We start from the raw sequence: 27,474 nt of genomic DNA on the forward strand, positions 1-27,474 counted from the left end.
CTATGAATCCAAAAGTTTGAGTATCCTGTAATTTAGTCCCCCTCTTTCCCCAAGGTGAAATAAAAACATTCATGCCAGAGATCATTCATCCAGTGACTGTAGACAAACCTGGGTTTGCTCTGTACGCTGGCATTAGATTTGGGCTTGGGTGATAAGTCCTTGAACCAAGCCTGATGAAAAACAGTGGTGTATTTCCACTAGAAAACTGACAATAGAAGCAAAACAAGCAATACTCTGGTTTCAGGACAGCCATGGAAACATAATTTGTCAGTGTAAGAACATTACAATAATGCCAATGCTGCAATACAAGTGGTCACAAGATTCTGATTCCTGGAGCATGTAAAAGACAAGTTTACACTGTTCATCTGTTATGCAGCAGCATTGTCTATAATCATCCTTCACTTTTTTAAAAATACATTGTCATAAATTTCTAATATAAATATTAATTATGTGGAAAATTATTGTCCACAGAGTTATTTACTTGGGAATTGACAGGAACATGTTTTGAAATCATAAAAATCAAGATCTGGTAATACAGTAAAATGAGGTGCAATAAAATAAGAAACAACCATGTGTAGAAAGGGGCTCATTCAGTGGTGGTTAATTTTAATTGTCAGGATAACATAATATGGAATATCATGGAGAGAAGAATGTGGAATTTTGTAGATCAGTTTATCCCATAGGGATGCCTACTTGAGATGATGTAGATCACATTAATTGATGATAGAAGATTGATCCTGAAAGTAGGTGGCACCAGTTTTGGAGTTGTGATCCAGGACTGCGTAGAGCAATTGAAAACATGCTGAGCAGCAAACATCAATTTATTCATAGATTTCGCTTTCCTCTTGCATCCAAATATGACTAGCTATTTTAGATTCTCCCCCTATAATGATGAATTGTAACATGGAATTATAGCCTGATAACTCCCCCTCTTTGTTGCTGTCAGGAATTTTAGCACAGCAATAGAAAGGAAACCAGATAGCAGTCAGACTAAGGACATTGTATATAGCATCTTGTTTATCTTCAGTAAGACCTCAGCAACTGATGCTAGGAATGGTATTGTACAATGAACACTTTCTCTGAATTAATTTATCTTTTTATTTACTGATTGATAAGGTCTCACAAAGAAGAAAGGTGTCAAGTGGATAAGAAAGGTAATTTCACATATAAATTTGAACACTTCATTGTAAGGTAATGAATGGCAAGTTGCCCTGTGAAATTAGTCTGTGGTAAGGTATGTTCTTAAAGACACAATATACTGCATATAATTGAACTTTTATTCTTCTTTATGTGGGTGATAGGACACTCAGCCTCAGCTTCCAGCCTGATTTATTCTAATTTTGTTTCTTGTTCCATAACCAAGAATTTCACTTGGATTTTTAATTTATTCATTTTATTATTAGATGAGTAACTCTTCAGGTCAACATTTAACAGACTTTTTGAACCAAAGTGCTCACAGAGGAAGGAAGAGGAAGTCAAGAATACAAGTCTGTGTTTCAAAATACCCAACAGAGGGTAGCAAGTGTGAGGGTGATTTCTGTGGGTGTGTCAGCAATATGAGTCCTATTGCTAGCTAAGAGAGAAAGATGCCTTGGTAGCAGGTGGTGGCTGATTTTTTTCATTGTGTGAATGGATCTCATGTCCCCACATATGATGGGCATTGCTATACAATTGATTCATACTCAATTATTATTTATAACAATTTTTGAGACAATATATTGGTAATTTGTCTGAAGGTATCAGTGTCACTGCTCTGCAATCTCCCAAGATTTTGGTTGACTCATGGATGGAAAGGAAGATGGATGGATGAAGTAATCGTAGGTAAATAACCAATAGATATATATATATAGAGAGAGAGAGATAGATAAAAATATTGTATTTTATTTTTCTATTTATTTGCCACAAATTTACATTGATTCTGTAACTGGGTAATTTTTCAGTTAATCTTTATTGCTGAGGTAAAAACAGCATGACCAAGCAAGTTATATAAGAGAGGATATAATTTGGCTGATGTAACAAGTGCTAGAAAAACTGATGAAAGAGAGTATGGACAGTTGAGAGCTCATGTCTTCATATCCAACAAGTCAGAGAGCGAGGAAACTTATTGACACTAGCCTTTTAAAACATTAAGCCAACAGCCAGTGACTTCTTTTCCAAGATGGCCACATCTCCTACTGGTCCCCCAATACTTTTGCCCCTGAATACTCTACTCAAAAACTAAAGTGTAAGCCTCATACAACTCACTACTGGTGTGCACATGGGAAGCTGTTAAGTTGCATGTGCCAAATCCTTTTCTCAATATGGAGTACAAATGTGTCCCCTCTGTAGGAAGACAGGGTCATCCCCATTGATACTCCTGGATCTCTACCAACAGGAATGCATGGATTGTCTCTGCCAATTCTCTGGCAAAATGCATACTGATCTCAAAAATCACAGAGTAAGAGAATAAAAGTAACTGAGAGACTTACGTCCCTCAGAAGAGCATTCAACAAATGTTGTAAAATCATGTGTGAATGAGTAGAAAAACACCTTCATTTCCTCTCTATTTTATTTCTTGTCTAATTTTTTGAAGCAATTAGGACTAATAATTGTATCATTCTTTCATCATTATTGAAATAACAATAATATTTTAAGTTTACATTAATTTATTTATTTTGTAGGGAGTGCCATCTTAGTGTATCTACTGAAATTAGAGGACCACTTTATCTTGTTGATTCTCTCCAATCATGTTGCTGTCAAGATTGAATTTATGTACACAGAATTGGTCGGCATGCCTTTACCTACTGAGCCATCTCACCAACTCAAGATTTGATAATTAATGGATCTGGATGAAACAGTAGGTTTTATGCTATGATCCTAAGCCATACACAAGTTGAAAGACAACAGAACATATAAAAGATCTCTACAAAATTTGGAGAGTTCTGAACATTATTCCCATGGGAACAGCTCTTTTGGAAAATCTGCCATCTTCTCTTGGAATATTTTATGGAACTCTTCAGCTTGGGCTACAGTGAAGTGACATTTCCAGTCTCCAGTGATGCCTGGAAAAAAAAATGGAGGAGAAGCTTAGGCTACATGTTGTGATAGTCCCGAAGAAACCGCATGTCTCCTAATTTATTTGGGTAATATTCCTGCACCGATGCCTAATATTCTAAATCCAAATAACTGAAAACTGTACATATCCCATGAACAAAACTTCAGACCTCCAAAAACACATCTACACATACATTTGAACATACATTCACACCACACTTACATGTGAATAGAAATAAGTAAATTAAATAAGTTGACATATACAAACATCTTAATTCTTAGCATTCTTTTCCAATAACAAGAAAGCCTTCAAGCATTCAGTTGCATGTAAGAACTACACCATGTCTCTACCTTTTCTCATTATTAAGAAATATGTTTCATTTTTACTTAGAAAGCTGTCCTTATCTCTCCTGTGTTCTTTCATGACATAGAAGGAGCTGTTCTTCATTCATTTTTACTTAGAAAGCTGTCCTTATCTCTCCTGTGTTCTTTCATGACATGGAAGGAGCTGTTCTTCAGTACTAACTCTAGTTCCTCTGGTTTCAACGTCTCTCCTAGGAATTCACAGATATCTTTGATGGCGTTTCTTGTGTCCTAAAGGAAAACAAAAGTACTAGTGATGATATGAACATGAAAGACAATATAGACAAGAAGTTAGATGTAAAAAGACCAAATAATTCAGAGGAAGAGGGACAGCAGAGGGAAGGAAGCAAGGAATGTGTATACTGAGATGGTTCAGGAATGAAGGAGAAGCAGAAAGGGAAATGATTTCCCCAATCATCCTCTGATCTCTGCATGTGCACCATGAAGACAGGCATATGGGTACATACATAAAACCTTGAGAAACTATACACACTAACACATAAACATATATACACATGCATATACACATGGAAACACATATGTACACAAACACACATGCACACACATACGTACACATTTGCACACAAACATACAGACATGCATATACACATGCAGAAACACACACAAATATTAATAACTTTTAACAGAGTGAGTGTGTTAAGAGGTGGATTAGCACATACAGCGGTTATAGAATACTGTATTTGGTTCCCATAATCCAGTTATGCAGTTTTGGTGCCTGTCCTGGATCTCACTCTGTAGAACAGACTGGCCTCAAACTCACAGAGATTCACCTGGTTCTGCCTTCTGAGTGTTGGGATTAAAGGCGTGTGCCATCACAGCCCTGCAAACATATATTTTAATGGAAGAAATTTTCTGAAAGGATGAGCCCAGAACTTGGAAATGGCCATCCAGGAGCAAGAAAATGGAGGAATCAAAGTTCACTTTTTAGGATTGTCTTTGAGCCTAAAATTGACAGAGCAGGTGGAAAGGGACACTGAGGTTAGAAGGTGTTACATGGATTGAAGTGCTGAGAGGCTGTATATGACCATAGGAATGATGTTTACCTTTTTCAGTTCTTCATAACTCAACAACAGGAAGTTATCTCTCTCTCTCTGGGACATCCATCCACGAATGTGCTCAAACCATGATCCAAATGGCACTATGTGCAGTACAACAGAAAGTGAAGATTAAGAGGATAAATGCAATAGTCCATGGCCAGCTGGATGGCCAGCTAGATTACATGAAATGATTGGCAAGACTCATGATATGACTTTGATTCCTCTAACCTAGTAGATACAAAAAATAACAATCCATCATGGCGTCCTCTGATCTCCACGCACAGGTGTAGCATGTGTTTGCACATACACACACACATACACAAAATGAATAAATATGTAAATGTGGATAGCTAAAAAGAAATCAGGGAGCATCCTTATAAGCTTTCTTAATCTTCATCACTCCCCACAGTCCTAGCCAGTAATTGACAAAAAAAAAAACTTGTGCATATTTATAGTAAGTTGAGGGTACTCTGAAATTACAAATGTCAATATTTAATGTAAAATTCATGATTCATAACTCATCACCACTTTACTTACTCCAGTATGATCATCCACTTAACCTCAAACTTGCCAATTTCATCTTATTCTGGCAAAAACAATTTTTTTTTGGTGAATAGTATCTTTTTCTCCAGTCCTGTGTTACAAGGGCTATGAGGCACTCTGAAGGGGACCAGCTGGAGTTACATGAGGGTGTGAACTACCTGACATTGGTTCTGGGCTCTGTATTTATATCCTCTAAAATAGCAGCCATCAGTCTTCACTGCTGAGGCATTTCTTCTGACACATCATTTGTTTCTTGCTAGTCTAGATCTTTAACACATAAAGTGTCCTCAGATATGTCTGGTTAAAGTGGCAGTCCACAGAAGTCTTGGATTAGGACTTATTTTCAAAGGATAAATCTGACATAACACATTCATGGTATAGAATGAAGTGGCATCCCTGCCTCTTTGTTTACCAAGGAGGGATGGGAAAAGGTGCGCACTGAATCACTGAGCCCTGTTGTCTGGAAATATTCAACCATCCAAGTGGCCACGTGACCCTTCCCTCAAGATTCTTAAAGCATCAAGTATCTTCAGAGGAAACCATGCCCATCAGGCCAACCTGCTCCATTCTATTGGTCATTAGACCAAATGGCCAAATTGCTACAACTAGTTCTAATCTAAATGTTTACCTAGAATATATTAATTTTTGTGTTTCTTTCAATATAAATTATTGTTACCTAATTCTTGATGTATATTTGTATGGTATATTGATGCATCTGTGGGCCTGTGTGCATGGGTGTGCTTACACAGGTACACAGGTTCAGATGCCAGAGGAGGAAGTTGTTTGTTGGTATCTGAATTTCTCCTCTGTGGAGTTGTCTTTCCCTACTTCAAGACTTAGAAATTTCAGCAAAGCTGCTAACCCCAATACCCACATGGTGATTTGAATGTGATTTGACATATACTTTCAGATTTTTGGTGGATCTCTTTGAGTAGACATAGGTGGTATTACTTAATGGAGAAAGAATGACACCAGGGTTGGGCTTTGAAGTTTCAAAATCTCAAGCCATTCCCTGTTCATTCTCTCTGTTTTGTGTTTATGGTAAAGGAAGTAAGCTCTAAACTTCTTGCTACTGTTTCCATGCCTCTTCTGCTGCTTGATGAACTTTTATTTCAATGAAAACATTAGCCAATATAAACTTTCTTCTATAAATAGCTGTGGTCATACTGTTTAATCACCCTGAAAGAAAAGTTACTTATATTTCCAGAAATCATCTTGTCTCAGTTCACTGATCCTAAAGCTCCATTTTACTGGTCTAAAGAAAACTATTCCCGACCAGACCCATAAGCCCACCTTGCACCAAATGGGAACAGGTAAGGTCCCATCTCTGACTAGGCAGACCAGTTCTCTAAGCCCTAGATCCTGGGAGAACATTCCATACCCCTCACCCTGGCCCCATCCAGGGCAGCCTTTTGAGACTGGGCAGCAGATTCTTCTTCTACCCCACTTGCCAAACTAATCATCCCCTGCAGCACCATTGACCACCAGAGCCATAAGAATACCATGCACTGATTGGAAATAGCTGCTTCCTGAGACAGAGCCCACTAGTGCTGATTAGACTAAGAGCTCCTCCCTGAGACACAGAGTCCATCAGCACCCATTGGACCAAGAGCCCCGTTTAGACCAAGAGCTCCCATTGGAACAAGAGTATCAATCGGACCAAGAGAGGCTCCCTCAGACACAGACACTGCTTGCACCTAGTGGAGGAAGATATGGGTAGACACCAGTGCAAAAACAGAGTCAACAACATAAACACCAACATGGCACCATCAGAAACTAGTGGTATTAATGAAAGCATAAAATTGCAGGCAAATGGATGGAACTAGAAAAAATCATCCTGAGTGAGGTAACCCAAACCCAGAAAGATAGTCATGGTATGTACTCACTCATAAGTGGATTCTAGATATAAAATAAAGAACAATCAGACCACAACCCATAGAACCATGAAGGCTATATATATATAGCATGGAGGTCCCTAGGATGACTGTGGCTTATAATAAATTTCAGTTTTACTCAATTATTGAAAAAAAATAGCCAAATGAATAGAAACACATGAACTATGAACCAAAGGCTGAGGGGCCCCCAGCTGGATCAGGCCCTATGAATAGGTGTGACAGTTGATTGGCTTCATCAGTTTGGGAGGCAACTAGGCAGTGGGACCAAGTCCTGTGCTCATTGCATGAGTTGGCTGTTTGAAACCTGGAGCTTATGCAGGGACACTTGGCTCAGGCTGGGAGGAAGGGACTGGACCTGCCTGGACTGAGTCTACCAGGTTGATCACAGTCCTCGGAGGGAGGATTTGCCCTGGAGGAGGTGGGAATGGGGGGTGTGCTGTGGGTAAGGGGAGGGAGTGGGAGGGGGGAGAATAGGGGAACCCGTGGCTGATATGTAGAACTGAATGGTATTGTAAAATAAAATAAAATTTAAAAAAAGAAACTAGTGGTTCTACTTCAGCAAGACTTGAACAAACCAATACAGAAGAAGCAGAATAAATTGACCTTAAAATGACTTTAAGAAGATGACAGAGGCCTTTAAAAAGGAAATGAAAAATTCTCTTAAAGAAATTGAGGAAAAGACAAATAAAAATTGGAAGAAATCAACAAATTCCTTAAAGAAAGTCAAGATAAAGCAATTAAACAGATGAAGGAAACAACTCAAGATTTGAAAACTGAAATAGAGGCAATAAAAAAGACACAAATTGAGGGAATGCTGGAAGTGGAAAATCTGAATAAATGAGCAGGAACTACAGATGCAGGCATAACCAACAGAATACAAGAGGTGGAAGAGAGGAAGATTTGATAGAGGAACTAGATTCATCAGTCAGAGAAAACACTAAAGGCAAGAAAGTCATAACACAAAATGTGGTACACCATGAACACACCAAATCTAAGAATAATAGGGATAGAAGAAAGAGAAGAATACCAACTCAAAGGCACAGAAAATATATTCAACAAAATCATAGGAGAAAACTTTCCCAACCTAAAAAAGGAAACACCTATGAAGATGCAAGAAGCTTACAGAACACCAAATAGACTGGACTGGAACCAAAAAAAAAGTCCTCATTGCCACATAATAATCAAACCACTAGACATACAGAATAAAGAAAAAATATTATGAGCTGCAAAGGAAAAAGGCCAAGTATCATATAAATGCAGACCCATAAGAATAATACATGGCTTCTCTATGAAGACTCTTAAATCCAGAAGGTCCTGGACAGATGTTATACAGACACTAAGAGACCATGTATGCCAACCCAGACTATTATACCCAGCAAAACTCTCAATCACCACAGGCAGAGTAAACAAAATATTCCATGATAGAACCAGATTTAAACAATACCTATCCACAAATCCAGCACTGCAGAAAGGACTAGAAGGAAAAAATCCAACCTAAGGAAGTCAGATACATCCATGAAAACATAGGCAATAGATAATCCCACAGCAACAAATACAAAAGAAGGGAAACACACAACACTACCACCAAAATATAACAGGAACTAACAATCACCGGTTTAACTGAATTAACAATTCACCTATAAAAAGACATAGTCTAACAGAATGGATGTGAAAACAGAATCCATTCTTCTGCTGCATACAAGAAACATACCTCAACTTCAAAGACAGATACTACCTCAGAGTAAAAGGCTGGTGAAAGACTTTCCAATTAAATGGACTTAAGAAGCAAGCTGGTGTAGCTATCCTAACATCTAGTAAAACAGACTTCAAACTAACAATCAAAAGAGATTGCGAAGGTCATTACATATTTATCACAGGGAAAATCCACCAAGATGAAGTCTCAATTCTGAACATTGATGTTCAAACAAGGGCACACCACATTTGTAAAAGAAACATTACTGAAAACTTAAATTGCACATCAAACCCCACACTCTAGTAGAGGAAGATCTGTGGTTGGTATGTAAAATGAATACAAAATTTAATAAAATAAATTAAAAAAAAGAAAACTGTTCCCAGTTTGTTATGTGGGTAGTGTATTGTGATCTCCGGCCCTTTTGGTTCTCTGGCAAGCACTCTTAACAGTGAGCTATCTCAGAAGCCCATATATAATCTGCATTTTACATGTTGCTCTTCTTCAGCAACAGAGTGAGCAAACAATCTACTGGATGAAACAGTAGATGTTGGTTTCAGTGGCCTTATATTCCCTCTTGCAACTTATCTGATAAATGTAGTAGATATATAGTGAGCTCAAGTCCAGGCTGAGGAAATTAGTGAGACCCTGTCTTCAAAGAAAAAGTAGAAGGAAGGCTAGAGAAGGAACTGGTGAAAGGAGACTTACTTGGCATGTGTGGGTTCCTGTGTACTATGAAAGATCTAATGGTTTAGAAACCCCTGGACTGTTTAGTCATAGGATAAGGTTGAAGTCCTGTTGCTTAGCTGATCTACTCCCCAGTGGTGTTGAGGCCCACAATCTTCTGGGACATAGAGATTGAAAGGAACCCAGGAGGATCATAGAGAGCCCAAACTTCCGAGATTAACACTGCATTGCACACTCACCTTTCCCTTGAAGGAAATTTTCAAAGTATTCTTCCAGTGATTCTGGTCTCTTAATATATGTTGTGGCATGCCAAAAGTGATAGCCTGACACTAGAACATCTCTGGGATTTCTGATGAGATAAATCACCTTCAACACAATGACAGGAGAATGAAACTCACTCAGTTTCCATTGTCTTTATATGGCTTGTCAGGTAATTTAATAAAACATTTTCCAAATACCAATGGATTACTGTTTTTTTGTTTTTTGTTTTTTGTTTTTTGTTTTTTTTGTTTTTTTTTTTTGGTTTTTGAGACAGCATTTCTCTGTGTAGCTTTGTGCCTTTCCTGGAACTCACTCTGTAGCCCAGGCTGGGCTCAAACTCACAGAGATCCGCCTGCCTCTGCCTCCCAAGTGCTGGGATTAAAGGCGTGCACCAACACCACCTGGCTGGATTACTGTTTTTATTTATGTATGCTCATATACGTAAATATTGTCTTCATATCCATATCATAAGACTAGTTTATGCAGGCAAGAGCACAACCTTTTAATCTCAGGTACCCCCTTCCTCCATTAAATGGACCCTAAGGAACTCAATCAGCTTCTCAGGCTCTACTAGAAACAAAATTTTGTATTCTATCTCCCTCTTTTGGGGGATACAGAGTCATGAGAAGAAGGCAGGCCCCAAGGTTGCTGTGTAGGTAAGAATAACTTTGAACTTATCTTCTTCCTCTGATTTCCAAAGAACATTAATTGCAGACATGCACAGGCACACTTCACTTTCCAATACTCTTTTATAAATGATTTATACTATGCATTAATCAATTATTCATGATAATAATCCCATGAATCTGCCAGAGTGCTTGGATTGGAACAAAGAAAGTACTCAATGGCTCTTTCTTGTGGACATCAGTCTATGGCTGATGGAAGCTCCAAAAAGGGTTCAAAAGGCATATTAGTTTTATTAAGAGTCACTTCATATCTGCATCTTTTTGTATGTATATATTCACCCATGTTTCTATTATCTGGGGAGGCAAGAAAAGGGAATCAGATCTTCTGGACGTGGAATTATATACAGGTGGTAGCCACAAAACAATGTGGGTGTTGAAAATGGACTCAGGTTCTCTAGAACGGCAGTGAATGCACTTAACTTCCTATGAGTCATCTCTCCATGTCAGGTAAAAGTAGTTTTACATTTTTTTATGATGAAAAGTCACTAACAATATTTTTGTTAAGTAGGTGTGTAATGTTCACACACCCAAAGAGCTGTAAAGTAATGATCTATGCCCAACATGCTGAGTCCTACAACAAACTACTGCAATGTGAGTAATTTGACCCATAGGATATAAGTCACTTAATGAATTGGTCAATTGGTTATTTGTGGGCCAGTGAAATGAGTCATTGCCCAAAAGAGCATCCACCAAGACACTTGGTCTTATCTTGATTACCTGGAATCCCATGATAGACAAAAGAATAGAATCCAGAATAGTGTCCACTGATATATGTATACATACATACCTATATATAAACACAGAAAGATAAGTGCAAACACTTATACACATGTACACAGTACACACATATAATGTTCACACACAAGCATACATGTATACACATACATGCACACACAGGCACATAAATACAATGCTTACTCATAAATGTGCACACAAACACATTCACACAAATACACACATGCATACATAAACAATATGTACAATGTTCACACATACACACATATACACATTCATACACAAACACATGCACAAAATCATACATACACATACATGCCAACACTAACACATGCAATTACACACACATGCACACACACCCAAACTTATATACACATACATATACTCTCACACACATCTCTATATGATACATTGAACATTTAAAGATGTTGACAGAATCTATGTAGTAATATAAGTGGAGGTGAGTCTAGTTTACAATACAAATATAAATATTTGCAAGTTGGGTCTGGTGTCAGATACCTCTAATATCAGAACTCTGTGGGTGGAAGCAGAAGGATAATAAATTCTAGGTCAGAATTAGCTACATTGTGAATTCAACGCCAGCTTGGACTAGGAGACTCTGCCTCAAAAATATCAATGAATTAAACAGGAAGAAAATAAAGTATTGGGACTAGGAAACACATACAGATATTTGCACACAAAAATATACCACACAAGTACACATAAGCACACATACACCAAATGTATCTGTACCCCCAGTCAATGATATGTAACTTTTCCACTTACACATACATATATGTACTACACACAGAAGTGAACACACACCACACATATGCACTTACATGTATACCCAGAAATAAATATGCACTCATGTGCACACATGTACACACACCACACACATAATAAATAATAATAATTAAATGAAAGTTCCTTAGTGTTAAAAATGTGGTTTTCTAAGTGCTACCTGCTGTGGGATGTTCTGTATGTTAAATGTGTTGCTCTGATTGGTTAATAAATAAAACACTGATTGGCCAGTATCCAGGCAGGAAGTATAGGCAGGACAAGGAGAGAGGAGAATTCTGGGAAGTGGAAGGCTGAGGCAGAAAAGACGCTGCCAGCTGCCGCCATGAGAAGATGTTAAGATACCGGTCTGAGCGACTGAGGCACTGGCAGGTGAGAGATATTTGTCCTGAGCATGGGCCAGGTAGGACCAGGAAAACTCTAGCTACCACTAGTTTCCATCACTGCCAATTAACCAGAGTGGGAACAAATGTGGTTGTTCCATGTCTTTGTTCAACAGTGTTGCCTGAGGTACAGTAATCCAATGTCAGCTAAGACTTGAAAATTCAAGTACTTCAAGTACTTGAAAATTCAATAACTTGCTGTTATTGCAGAAGAAATGGGTCTAATTCCAAGCACCAATATCACTTGGCACAAAATCATATATATCTGAAGTTCTATGGGTGCTAGCACTCTCTTCTGACATCTGCAGGCACTGATGTGTGTGTGTGTGTGTGTGTGTGTGTGTGTGTGTGTGTGTGTGTGTGTGTGTACGTACTATACAAGCAGACAGGCAAACACAGACATACACATGCATACACATGCAGTAAGAATACAATTTAAAGATAGTAAGTAAATAGAAGGAGTTTATAAAGCAATGATCACATTGTTCTAGATACCTCAGCACTGACCTTGGCCTTGGAACTGAAGAAAGATATGGGAAAGAGTTGGACAGGTAGATGGGACGTGATGAGACGTGGTCCCTCCTTGTTTCTTAGTGTTTTACTCGATTCATCCATTTCTATCCATGGTGAACGCTCAGTGAAAGGCACAGATTTGGTAAATGTGGGATCACCCTTGGACTGAATCAAACAGACAATCTCTATCAACCAGTGGGTTCCTGGAGGAAAAGGAAGAGTGGAGGTCACTCATTTTCAGCAATTCTTATAAAAACACATAAAATTGACATTTTAGCCAGTTTCTATAATGAATGTGATCTCTCTCTCTCTCTCTCTCTCTCTCTCTCTCTCTCTCTCTCTCTCTCTCTCTCTCTCTTCTCCTTCTCCTTCTCCTTCTCCTTCTCCTTCTCCTTCTCCTTCTCCTTCTCCTTCTCCTTCTCCTTCTCCTTCTCCTTCTCCTTCTCCTTCTCCTTCTCCTTCTCCTTCTCCTTCTCCTTCTCCTTCTCCTTCTCCTTCTCCTTCTCCTTCTCCTTCTCCTTCTTCTTCTTCTTCTTCTTCTTCTTCTTCTTCTTCTCCTTCTCTGTCCTTTTCCCTCTCTCTCCTTCTCCCCCTCTCTCTTAGTGTGTGTGTGTGTGTGTGTGTGTGTGTGTGTGTTTGTGTTTGTGTGTGTGTGTGTGTGTGTGTGTGTGTGTGTGTGTGTGTGTGTTTGTCCTGAAGTCCACATTCTTACATAACCCAGGCTTCCCTGGAATTCTTTGTATAGTTAATTATTATGTTAAAATTCTGGTCCCCCTGACTTAACCTCTGGAATGCAGGGATTACAGGAATAGACCACCCTGGGCTAGTATATTTTTCTCTAGAGATCATATCCAGGGGTTAGTGCATGCTAGATAAGAACTCTACAAACCGAGCTTCATAACCAGCTCTAGGATCACTATGTGACTAATAAACAGTCTGTGATTAGTTAGATCATGGACATTTCTTGCCTCATCTGATGATCAGCCACATGTGAGATTTCCATATCTGATGACCTCAGCATACAATTACATGGGTGGAGACATGTGTCCAGCTATGGTAAGTGTTGTGAGATCTGTTCCAGTTTTTGCTCAGTAAATCTGCAGAATATTTTCAGCTTGACAAACAGAACATTTTTACTACCAGTAGACCATCTCTTGGTTTCCCTATAACTCCTTGTCCCTCCTGTCTTTCTTCCTCACTATTCCTACCCATGCCCCCTACTATTTGGATCAACTGCTGTTCATTTTTTCCTTAGAAAACAAACAGGCATAGAAGCTGTAACATGACACAGTGAGTCATTCATTATACTCTTTGTCCATGCACCTTTACTTTTAGGTATTCATTGCAATGAATCATTGATCTGGTTCTTGGCCTGTGGCTTCAACTATACCCTTGATACTGGGCCCTCAGTGCTACTCTTATTAGATATCCTGTTGTTGCCATGTGTCATGGAGATCATTCAGCTTTGGGTCTGCAAGTCTGGCCCCTTGACATTCTCCAGCAATTCATAGAGAAGGTGGATGTTGAGTTGTGCCAACTCAGGTCTGGTTCTGGGCCTGGATGGTAGCTGGGTTAGTCAGATTATCATCTTATTCTCATCAATACTACCAGGGCTATCCAGCATTTCCCCAGCCATTTTTTGGAGCCTACAAGTGGAGATATGAAGTTACAGGAAGATGGCTGGTATCAGAATGCAGGATGAGAAACCCACAGAAAAAAATTTTCAAAAACAGTCTCCCAAGTGAAAATGATAAAGTAAAAAAAAAATCTAATAAAATAAAATGAAAAATATCACACCAAATTTGGACAAAACGAACAGAAGGAAAAGAGTCTAATAGAAAGCATAAGAAACAGTATCATATTCATTTACAAACTTGGGAATCCAATAAAACCAGTAAGTTAGAAGCCATAATATATAAACAGAGGATGTGGAGCAGACCTGCACAGGCACTGTTCATGCTGCCTCTGTCTCTGATTTCATATGGGATATGCAAAGTTAACTTAGAGGACCTTATTTTCCTGCTGTCTTCTATTTCTTCTTTCTCTTGCACTATTTCTACCTCTTCTTTCTCCAAAATCCTAGAGCCCATAGGGGATGTTTCTTATGGAGATATCTTTTTCAAATGTGAGTGTTACAAAGTCTCTAGTTCTCTACATAATGATCTCTATGGTTCCATTCTGCTGCAGGAAGAAGAGTATCTTAAGGTTACTATGGAAGGCACTGATAAATGAGTATATTAGAATGTCACTAGGAATCATTCTATGGTTTTTATTTTTTTTAAGAAAATTAGTATTTGAGTTTACCTTAGCTTCCAAAGCTATCTAATCTCAGGTTCATGGTCACTCAAGCAATTTCACTTATGAGTTTCATCTCTTAAAATAGGTCTTAAGTCAAGTCAAATATTGAATGAAAACTCACACAATCTTTTTTGCCACTATTACACTAGACTAGATTGTAGCAGGAGATCATTTCCTAGACAACCATTTGTGGCTGGCTTGGTGTTTATGTTTTTCTTTTGGTAGTGTTCAGATTCCTTCCTGTATAAAAGTTGCTAAAACACAGGGAGTGAATACTCTATGTAGACACAAGCTTGACTCATCAATATCCAGTCAATTATTTAGTTACTTTCTTCAACAATAGGGCCTTGCCATTAGGTTTGAAGGGCAGCCTAGAGTCTTATCAATATCCTGGTTTTTGTTTGAAAGGTTTTTTTTTTGTTTCAGTTAGGAGTATGTGATTGCTTTGGTTTTCCTGTTAGGGAGAGCTGTCGAGTCTCTACCCTGTCAGGACTAACTACTCATAATGCAGTGAAAATGTTCCTAGATATGGGAGTGCTGACATGTGGAAATGAGGATGGTTTAGAAAAGTGGGCTGCTTAGTTGGAACACAGGAAAAAGGAAAAGTTGGTCTGCCAAAAATATCTGATTCCCTGGACATTGTGGTCCATGTTTTCAACAAAAAAAAGGATCTTGAATGTAGGCAGCTGAGACAAAGGTATGGGGTTGGGAAGGAAGGCTAGAGGAGTAGCTCTGGTTTCTCTTCTGAGAACAGGGGCTGAAATGAAGAAGAGATCTTAGCAGAATGTCTGCAACAAAATTTGGGATAACTAAGGAATGGAAATCAAAGGATTAGAAGGAAAGTTAAAATCATCAGCGTCATTTCCTTGATGTCATGGCCAGTGGGTTTTCAGGTAAATACTCTTTTAGATTATAGCAGGTAAGTCTAAGTAACATTTGTGGGGCGGGTGGGTTTTTGGTCCTTTTAATGGGTTTTGGGTCTGGGATAATTTTCATTGTTTAGGGGGGTTGGTTACAAGTTGTTTTCAAGGGTTAGGAAAAAGGCTAAGCAAAGGAGATTAGATTTAAGGTTCTTGTTTTAAAAAAAAAAAGAAAGAAAGGAGGAAAAGGAAAAGACAATTACTAGTTTTAAATACTTTACATTGGATTGGATTGTTTTATATTGTATACCAATTTGAAATTGATATTGTTAAAAATGCTATATGTATATTTCTAATTGTACTTATACCATTCATTTAACAATGTAATGCAATTTTCTGATCCTTGAATGTTATTATTACCAACTATTAGGATATAAAGAAATGAAAGTTAGTAGTTACACATTACAATAGAACTTGTAGTCATATTAGATATGTTTTAAAAATTGAGCAGAGATGTTTTAGACAGGTCATCTTCAAACCCTTCAGAGATCTACAGAATATGGCATTTAAAATGTTTTAATAACTTAGAAATTTTTCTTTTTTGAGACATATCGGCTCCTGGCAGTACCAATCTACTTCAGAGAAAATATGGGCATTGAAGAAACTGCATTTATGGAGTTAACTTTCATTGTGGCAAAAGTTAGCCACTGGACAACAAAGTATCCTCGAATCAACAGGACAAAATGGACAGACAGAACACGAAACAAAGGACTACTGATTCTTGCCAAAACAAGTGTGGTTATGGCTTTATCAAAAGGCATCTTCTGAGGTCAGGACAATATGGCCCCATCCATGAAGTGGCCTTCGCAATATGGAAAAGGTACGGTGCCCTTTTCTTCGAAGGCAGCTTAACAGGCAGAGGGCAGATGGCTTCTGTTGTGCAATGGAACAGCAGTTGAAAGCTCACGCCTCTTTATGTAAGAACATAAAGCCAAAGAGTTACATCAGAATAGGGAAGGGTACTGATATGTTATTTTGACACAAGTAACAGTAATCTGAGATGACTGAAATTCAATTGAGAGAATAAATACAGAAGATTGGGTTGTAAGAAGAAATACCTGCAATCCAATTTCTTAATTAGTGATGAATGGAGGAGGACCAGGATACATTAGTTAGGAACATCACTGGGTTGGTGGTTCCATCAGTGTATAAAAAACAGGCTGAAAAAATCATGACGATTAAGCCAATAAGCTTCACCCCCTCCATTTCTTCTGCATCAACTCCTGCCTCTGGGCTTCTGCCCTGATTATTTCTTTTTCTGACTTCTGTTGACAAAGGACAGTGTTATGGAACCACAAGTAAAATAAACCCTTTCTTTTACAACTTACTTTTGGTCATAGTGCTTATCACAGCAATTGTTACCCTAAAATCATTGCCAGGATAGGGAGATTGTGGAACAATACAAGATGTAATATCAGAGTACTAATGATCTGATCAAAGAATGATAAAGGGGACTTTCAGAATGGGGAGGAAGGTGACTACAAAAGAAAGAGAAAGGAAAATAAAATAACAATAAGAATGTCTGAAAGTGTCAAAGGAATAATACTTCTATTATTTACATTTAAATCCTTATGATATACATGATTCTGTGTATAAATATGCACATATAGTTTTAAGAAATATTCTTAACTAGGCTGACAGTGCTTCCTCCAAGAGCCAAAGACCAGCTAACAAAATCCTTAATGGCAGATATGAGAAGTACTATTTTAAATTGTTGGTTAGTATTTTTCAAGAGATTCAAAAAACCCAGCCTATTACTATTGCGCTTGGTTGCCCCACAGAGGTAGAAGATAAATGTGTATTGCTAAAGGGACCATGCATTTCAGAAACACAGTCAAAAGGTTGTGAGCTGGAAATGACCTGAATTCCTTCTCCATGAAGACTAGCTTTTATGTCACCATAAGTGATTACGCAGGCTTCCATCCAGCTGGGATCTCCCGCGCCTCTAAGCTCTCTTTCCTTCGACCCTTGCCCTTCATTACCCCCACTCACGTCCAGGTTGTTCATGTAGATCTCATCCATTTCTCTGTCATTGGGCGATCCCTGTGTCTTTCTTGGGGTCCTGTTTTCTAGGTAGCCTCCCTGGAGTTGTGAGTAGCAGTCTAGTCATCTTTGTTTTACATCTAGTATCCTCCTATGAGTGAGTACATACCATGTTTGTCTTTCTGAGTCTGGGTTACCTCATTCAGGATGATTTTTTCTAGATCCATCCATTTGCCTGCAAACCTCATGATGTCATTGTTTTTCTCTGCTGAGTAGTATTCCATTGTGTATATATACCATATTTCATTTATCCATTCTTCAGTTGAAGGGCATTTAGGTTTTTTCGAGGTTCTGGCTATTACAAGCAATGCTGATATGAACATAGCTAAGCAAGTGCCCTTGTGGTATGATTGAGCATTCCTTGGGTATATGCCCAAGAGTGGTATCGCTGGGTCTTCAGGGAGATCGATTCCCAATTTTCTAAGAAAGCACCATATTGATTTCCAAAGTGGCTGTACAAGCTTGCATTCCCACCAGCAGTGGAGGAGAGTTCCCCTAGTTCCACATCCTCTCCAGCATAAGCTGTCTTCAGTGTTTTTTGATCTTGGCCATTCTGATATGTGTAAGGTGATATCTCAGAATCATTTTGATTTGGATTTCCCTGATGATTAGGGATGTTAAGAAATTCCTTAAATGTCTTTCAGCAATTTGAGCTTCCTCTTTTGAGAATTCTCTGTTTAGCTCTATAGCCCATTTCTTAATTGGACTGTTGGGCATTTTGATGTCTAATTTCTTGAGTTCTTTATATATTCTGGATATCAGTCCTCTGTCAGATGTGGGGTTGGTGAAGACCTTTTCACATTCTGTAGGCTGTCGATTTGCCCTGTTGACCATATCCTTTGTTCTACAAAAGTTTCTCAGTTTCAAGAGGTCGCATTGATTGATTGTTTCTCTCAGTGTCTGTGCTACTGGTGTTATATTTAGGAAGTGATCTCCTATGCCAATGCGTTCAAGACTACTTCCTACTTTCTCTTCTATCAGGTTCAGAGTAGCTGGATTTATATTGAGATCTTTAATCCACTTGGACTTAAGTTTTGTGCATGGTGACAGATATGGATCTATTGCAGGCTTCCAAGGGAGGAAAGCAATGTAGAGACTGACCAACCTATAACCCACATCAATGACTAACGTGGCATGAAAGCCCTAACAGTTTTCAAGAGGAACCCATACTGTGGTGGTAACAAATAGCTCAATAATTGAACTTAAGACCTTCTTGAGAGAAAAGCAGTGCCTGGTATTGGAAGCCCTGCTAACTACTAGTGAAATTATGGATCTTAGAAGAGAATCTACAACCAGTGCTTTACTAACACAGCATAATTCCTAACAGCAATCTAAACACTTGTGCTTTGATCTCATCAAGGAAACTTCTCTTTAAAACAAATGGAATCCCCTGGAGAAACCAAACAAATCAAAATGCAGAGTTGTGGAGCACAGCACCATTAGAAACATATACACCATTAGAAACATATATAAAACACTCCCACTATTAAGTCTTGGGGTATACTGAGAAAGATGGAGCAGAAATATTGTAAGAGGCAGAAGATTAGGGAGTGTGTTTTATAGGTGGAGTTTTCCTGTGCCAACTGCCTGCTCCCAAATAATCAGCAGACACTTCCCAAATAACTGACTCAGAGACTTAATACAAATTATAAATACTTGGCTGATAGCTCAGGCTTGTTACTAACTAGTTCTTACAACTTAATCCATTTTTATTTATCTCTTCACTGCCACAAGGCCCATGACTTTTACCTCAATCCCATTTTGTGTGTCCAACTCATTTTCCATCTGGCAGGTGATTCTTATATTTCCTGTCTGGCTACCAGCCTATCAGATTTTATTAACCAATGAGAGTAATACATAATCACAGTGTACACAAGGATTATTCCACAGCAGTGTTGTGAGATTATATGGTTATATTTTGTTGTACTCTAATAAAACTTGCCTGAAGGTCAGGGGACAGAGACAGCCACAGAGTTAAACATAGAATTCAGTCAGTGGTGGTACACACCTTTAGTCCTAGCACTCAGGAGGCAGAGATCCATGTGGATCTCTGTGAGTTCAAGACCACACTGGGCTAAATGAGATTGATTAAGTCTAGGAGAGAAAGAGAGCCAGGCAGGGTGGCACACACCTTTAACTTCAGTATTTGGGAAGCACACATGCCATTAATCACAGCACTAGGAAGGTTGAGATAGGAAGTGAAATGGCTGGTCAGAGGAAGACATATAAGGCATGAGGAGACAGGAACTAGAGGCCATTTTGGCCAAGGACTCAAAGGCATTCAGTCTGAAGATTCATGGAGACTGAATTTTCTCTTTTCAGCTGAGAAGTTGGCAAGGTGAGAAGTGACTGTGGCTTGTTTCCTCTGGCCTTTTAGCTTTCACTCTGATATGTGACTCTGGGTTTTTATTATAAGACAATTTAGAAATTGTACAATAAGATTATATCTCCTAATAATATCAATTTATCAATTTATTTATCAATAACCTATATTTATCAATTTTTTACCAACATGAATGATCCAATATGAGCTAAGCAAGTAACTACAACAAAAGACATACCAGAGTGGACCAGGAAAAGCCCATGAAAACTCAACCCTGGTGAGAGAACTATTGGTAGTTAAGGATTGGTGAGAGTGGGAGGAATTGTTTTCCCAGGGCAGAGTACAGCAATTGGTTATCCATTATTAAATATTCAACACTTAAAACATATGTACAACACAATGATATAGCCTGAAGTTGTTTGATTGAGAATTGCCCTCCACAGGCTCATATATTTGAACACTTACTGACCAGGAAATGAAACAGTTTGAGAAAGATTCAACAGTGTTGTCTTGATGAAGTTAGTTTGGGCTTACTGAAGCAAGTGTGTTCCTAGAAATCTCTCTCTCTCTCTCTCTCTCTCTCTCTCTCTCTCACACACACACACACACACACACACACACACACACACACACAACACACACACACACAGAGAGAGAGAGAGAGAGAGAGAGAGAGAGAGAGAGAGAGAGAGAGAGAGAGAGATGCCTGAGAGTCTAACAAAATTTCTGTGAGATTACAGATGACTTTTTCCCTGCTTTATTTGTATTCTTAGAAAGGAATGTCGCTTGAAATAGCCCTAGTCTTACCTTGAGCAAACATTTCAGGAGATTTCAGGTATGAAACATAGGGTATAACTGCAACTATTTCCTTACTCTTAAATTCCTCATCTTACCACTACAAGGCTTACAGCCAGTTTTTAACTCTTGGTACAGCCCTCAGTTTCCCACAGGATATAGGCTGCCCCTCACTGTGTGCTTTAATAAACAGAGTTCCTTGTGTTGAATGTCTAACTCCTATTATTTATGCTTCATCAGAAGTCAAACAATGATGGTCTCTCTTTTCATCCTTTTTTTAACCCATACTTACAATAGTACCCTGGACCAGGTCCCTTGCCAGCTTATCTACACCTCATGGACCTTTGTTCACTCCTCTGTATATTCCTTATTCTTCAATCCAGTTCCTCTTCAGGACCAACATATTGCAGCCAGCAGGGACCAGAGCCAAAGAAGTAATGTTGAGTTCAAGATTCAACAAAATAAGGGGTTTCCAGGATTTTACTACTACAAGGGTATTTATATGGCTCTCTGAAGTTTTATTTCAAGATAATTTTCACCTCAAAGGGAGAGAGGAGCAATGATTACCTACAGAGTGATATGATTCACTTTGCCAGTTATTTTAGGGTCAGAAAGTTTCCTAGAAAATGGAGGCTGTTTGCTTGATGTTCTTGAAACACTAAATTATATATATATTGCCTGGAGTATTCCTAAGCACTGACATTCCACCCAGGGGAATAAGCAATACTGTAATGGAACAGTGTCCACACAGCCTTAAATTGTATGAAATACTATATTATATGCAGGTTATATTATGCCTAAACATAGCCCTTGCCACCTAATAAACCCACATGCAGTTATTCCATTTCTACTTACACATGGTTTCTTACACTTGGTGCTTTCTTGCCTTGCCTCTTCACTCATCTCCTCGAACAGATGCTATGTGTCTCCCTTATCCCTGCATTCATTCCTTTTGACTCCTCTATTTCCTGGCATGGTCATCTGACCAGTCATTTCATCACATCTTTGTCATTCTTGATCCTCTCTTGATGGGAAATGGTGTTAATCTAAGTTCCCTTCCTATACACTGAACATAGTTATAGAGAAGGTACAATCCATGCATTAAGGGACAAAAAAACAGCCAAAGCTCTTTAGTAGGTAGTGTGCAGTCTCTGTTGCCTATCATGTGTGTGTACAAGAGCAACAGCACAGTGACAAGCATTGTGTTAGCAAGTACAAGTTCCTACATTCAATTCCAGCCGAGAATATAAAAAAATACTACTTACCTGATTTGGGATAAGTCACCATGAATATGTCTCCATCCCTCACCATAAATGTCTCATGTGTTTCTCTTATGATTTCAGGTGGAAAATACACAGGAGGGACAGGGATTCCATCTATCCACACATAATTTTCTGCCATAATCACAAGCTCTGTGTATTTTCTGTCACTGTATGAGATGGTTTCAGAAGCCAGGAAACACTATTTTATAGTGAGGACAAAGAAGTCAGTGAAGCTGTCTCACTGGTTAGGCAATCACTTGGCTGATGAAAACAAACAGATATTGTGCCTTTGGACTATGAACTTTGTACTGAACATCAATAAAAATGTGTATCTTATTTTCATAAAAAAAGTAGGACAAAGAAACACACCACAGAACAGGTATGATGGCTATTGTTCACTTTGTTTTGTTATAAGATGTATCCAGGAATGAATATCTTGGAAGCTGTCTTATCAGTTAGAGATTTTCTTGTTTTGTTCTGTTCTGTTTTGCTTAAGACAAAGTTGTGAGTCCATAAACATATTTTATCTGATATTATAGTTTATGTTAATGCACAATATTTATGTTTGTGTTCAGATACTTGTGGAGATTACTACTATTTTACTTTCTTCTTGTAACTTTGGATGATATCACCCAAATTATACTGCTTGCAGAGGTTAATTATCTTCTGGAGTCTGGTGATTAATGAAGATCATTGGACTCAAATGGAAAGACTTGATACTAAGCATGAAAACCTGAATTAATCTGTATAGAAAATTAACCCCAAAGGCAGTGGCAATATTAGGAGCTGTAACCCTGTGGGGTTATGTGTATTCTTATTGGAAGAACTGGGTCACTTTGGAGGCAAGCCTTGAGGCCTCATCTATGCTTAAGCCATGCCAGTCAGACATACCATTTTCTGTTGCCTTTGGATCAATAGGTAATGACTCTTCTCCCCAGCACCATGTCTGCCAGCATGCCAACTAGATTCTTCCTGTGATAATAATAGTCTAAATCTGTGAAATTTAAGTGAGCCACTCCATTAAATGTTTTCCTTTGCAAAAAGTGACTGTGATCATGATGTCTCTTCACAGCAGTAGAAACCCTAAACTAAGATAGCAGTTGGTACAGAGATACCAGGGACTGGGGTATTGTTGTGGTAGGCCTGACCATGTTTTAGGTTGGAGGAATTTGGATGTTGCTACTTTGGATTAGGAAAGCAGTGGTATGTTATAAGCACCACTTAATTGGTCATAGTAATAGAAGCATAGAAGACAATGGCTTTAAAAATGATTTGAACTGTCAGGGGACTCAAGTTGTTTCAAAGAAGAATTATATTATGTTGCTTAAAAATCTTTTTTTTATATTTTGGTGAAGAAATTAGCTGCTTTTTGTCCTTGTCCAAAGAGTCTGCCTGAGGCTAAAGTGAATACATTTAGATTAATTTTGTTGGGAGAGGAAATCTCAAAAGAGCCTAGTATAGACTCTGTCATATGGTGACTAGTATTTATGCTTATAAAGATTTAAAATGAAAAAGGAGCAAGCTTCAGAGCACCAGGAAGTGGATTGGAGCTAAATCCTGTATTCAAGGATATAACCAAATTAAGAATGGAAGAAAGGGAGGGGTGACCTCTGGGAAGGATGCTACTAAGCTAAGTTTTGAACTTGTGAAAGGGAAATAAAGAAAAGTTTAAAGCCAGGCTTGGTTTTTATCCCAGCACTTGGAAGGCAGAATCTGGCAGATCTCTGAGTTTGAGGCCAGCCTTATCTGCAAAGCAAGTTCAAGAACTTCCAAGCTTTGGCAATGAAGGTAACCATCAAAAACAAGAAGCTGGTGAAAATTTAATTGACCAAGGGGGCCATGGTCCATCCCTAGCAAGCAACCAAACTTGGCACCTTCATCCATGTGGTTCTAACTTTAGAATTAAGGATAGATGAAAGGCATTATTAAAACTTCCTCCATGACTAAGGCATGTGTCAAGGAGTGTCCCTGAATGGAAACATTCATTTCATGAAACTGTGAAGGTGAGATCTGGCTTACCTTGGAGAACCCAAGATGTTAGATACCCTTGAGCTGTGGGATACCAACTATAAAAGCTGCTAACAGGGAGTGTAACCAGCCCAAGAAAGAGAAAATGTTACAGTTAACAAAGCTGAAATGGGTTGTAGATTTGAAGAGCACTTTGACAACAGATATGGAGAGGGAGGCAGAGTTTGGAATTTGCCCAATTTCAGTCTTGCTTTGATCCCATATTTTCTCACTATGCCCCCTCCCTAAGTTTTTGAATGATAATGTATATCCTGTGCCATTATATGTTGGAAGTATATGAAATGCTTTTCAATTTTGGTTTTACAGGGGATTACAGTTAAGAGATTGCATGAATCTCAGGAGAGACTTTGAACTTTAGACTTTCAAATATGTTTGATACTATAATAGGCTATGAGGAATTTTGAAGGTGGACTGAATGCATTTTTGCATTATGATATGGCTATACACCTTCGAAGGCCAGGGAGTGGAATGTGGTAGTTTGAAAGAAAATGACTTTTGGGGACAGTAACTCTATTATGAGGTGTAGCCTTTTTGGAGTAGTTGCAGTCTTGTTGTAGCCAGTATTTCACTGTGGAGCTGGGTTTTGATGCCCCATATATGCTTAAGGCATGGTAGTGAGACAGACATCTATTTGTAGCCTTTGAATCAAGATATAAGGACTCTCAATTTGAGCACCATGTCAGCCTACATTCTGCCTTGTTTCTCACCATGACAATAAACCTCTGAAAGGTAAATGAACCACCTCATTATATATTTTTTATTTTAAGTGTTGCTTTAGTCATGGTGTCTCTTTATAGGATTAGAAACCCTAAACTAAGACAATCTCATATCCCACAAGATGTAAGGAGAGAAATGACTCTCATCAGTTGTCCTGTGACATGTGAATGAGTACTTTACATACATAATTCAAAATTTATTTCATAATTTTTACAATACAGTATGAAACATGAATATTAGGAGAAAGATGCTAGGAAGAAATTGAGACATACCTCAAAGCATAGGGTTTTGGCTTCTCAAAGAATACTCCTTGAAGATTTAATCTTATGATCTGTCAGAAGGGACTAGAGTCATGCTCAATGTGTGGTCTCTGTAACACCTTTCCTTTTTTAAATTTTCTTTTTATTATTATTATATTATTAAGAAATTTTCTATTCATTTTACAACCACAGATTCCCCTGTCCTCCCTCCTCTCACCCCCCAGCCTTCCCCATCAACCCACCCCCCATCCCCACCTCCTCCAAGGCAAGGTCTGTGGGGAGTCAGCAGAGCGTGGTACATTCAGTTGAGGCAGATCTGAGCTTCTCCCCACTGCACCAAGGCTGTGCAAAGTATCTCACCATAGGCACTAGGCTCCAAAAAGCCAGCTCATGCACTAAGAGTGGGTTCCTATCCCACTGACGGGGGCCCCTAAAAGGTTTAAGTTAAACAACTGTCTCACCTATCCAGGGGGTCTAGTCCAATACCATGGGGGCTCCTCAGCTATTGGTCCACAGTACATGTATTTCCACTAGTTTGGCTAGTTGTCTTTGTATGTTTTCCCATCATGGTCTCAATGTCCCTTGGCCATAGAATCGCTCCTCTCTCTCATTGATTGGACTCCTGGAGCTCAGCCTGGCACCCGGATATGGATCTCTGCATCTTCTTCTATCAGTCACTAGATGAGGACTCTATGATGACAGTTAGGGTATTCAGCCATCTGATCACCAGAATAGGCCAGTTCAGGCACCCTCTCGATTATTGCCAGTAGTCTTAGGTGGGGTCATCCTTGTATATTCCTGGGAACTTCCCTAGCACTCTGTTCCTCCCTATTCCCATGATGTCTTTATTTATCTTGGTATCTCTTTCCTTGCTCTCCCTCTTTGTCCCTGTTCCAGCTCAAACTTCCAATTCCCCTATGTTCTCATCCCCTGTCCCTTGCCCTCCATTACCCTCCTTACCCCCAATTTGTTCATGTAGATCTTATCTATTTCTCCTTTGCTGAGTAATCCATGCATCCTTCATAGGATACTCCTTATTAGCTAGCCTCCCTGGAGCTGTGGGTTGGGAGTCAATCTTCCTCAAGACCCAGCTATATCATTCTTGGGCCCAAGGAATGCTCAATTATACCACAAGGACACATGCTCAACTATGTCCATGGCAGCATTATTTGTAATAATCAGAACCTGGAAACAGCCTAGATGCACCTCAACCAAAGAATGGATAAAGAAAATGTGGTACATATACACAATGGAGTACTACTCAGCAGAGAAAAACAATGACATGATGAAATTTGCAGGCAAATGGTTGAAACTAAAAAAAAATCATCCTGAGTGAGGTAACCCAGACTCAGAAGGACAAACATGGTATGTACTCACTCATAAGTGGATACTAGATGTAAAGCAAAGGATAGCCATACTGTAATTCTTTTCTAAGAGAAGGCCCTCTGAATTAAGTATAGGCTGAACCATGGGGCTGCTTGCCTTGACTGGAGAAGATAGGTGTTATTCTGTATTCAAAGGGCTATCGATATGCCCCTCTAGCTAATAATAACTGTTCTCTGAGGAATTCTATTCCACAGTTGGTGAACTATGGAGAGTTTTTAATGTGTTGAATGTAATTGCATCCTTTATTTTTCCCTTTTTGTAATGCAGGTACTCATGTTTCCAGGCTTAATTAAATTTGTGTTGTAGCCATGGTTGACCTTCAACTCATGATTAGTGAGCTCCTATCCTAGAATTTCTTTTTTCAGGGAGGTTCTCACTAAGTTATTGTGAATATTATGATCAATGTAGAAGAAGCTGTCCTTGAATACACAAGGATCCATCTGCCTCTGTCTTCCATGTACTGGGATCAATGTCTACACTAACACATTTAGCAATTGTGGGCAACTTCTCTATGGCTATATTCTTGAAGAAAATGTTTCTTCCATTCCTATCAATCATTACATGCTTAGACACTAATGATTAAATGTTGATAGGGCAAATATTATGCATCTTCTGTTAAATTTGAAGCAAGAAGGTTAATAGGGAATGATGCCCACAGCTTTTCATTAGTTAGTGGAAGGCAAGTACTCTGTCTCTGAGCTATGCTTCCAGCATCTCACTGGGTGACTCTGGGCATATCCTTTACCACCTATACATGTCCCAAGTCTCCTGCTATGGGATTCTAAGCAGAGGCC

General features: G+C 38.8%; 1 protein-coding gene across 1 annotated transcript; it reads right to left on the minus strand.

Annotated features, from left to right (window-relative positions):
* Positions 1-1,861: 1,861 nt before the first annotated feature.
* Positions 1,862-22,491, minus strand: LOC114703954 (bile salt sulfotransferase-like). The gene is made up of 7 exons (XM_028884999.2): positions 22,293-22,491; positions 12,643-12,851; positions 9,509-9,635; positions 4,461-4,555; positions 3,492-3,627; positions 3,385-3,438; positions 1,862-3,041 (listed from the first exon to the last, which is right to left on the minus strand). The coding sequence occupies exons 1-7, from the start codon at positions 22,426-22,428 to the stop codon at positions 2,929-2,931; spliced, it is 870 nt and encodes a 289-aa protein (XP_028740832.1). The 5' UTR covers positions 22,429-22,491; the 3' UTR covers positions 1,862-2,928.
* Positions 22,492-27,474: the final 4,983 nt, after the last annotated feature.

The sequence above is a fragment of the Peromyscus leucopus genome, chromosome 1 (genome assembly GCF_004664715.2).
Source record: "Peromyscus leucopus breed LL Stock chromosome 1, UCI_PerLeu_2.1, whole genome shotgun sequence".
NCBI lineage: Eukaryota > Metazoa > Chordata > Mammalia > Rodentia > Cricetidae > Peromyscus > Peromyscus leucopus.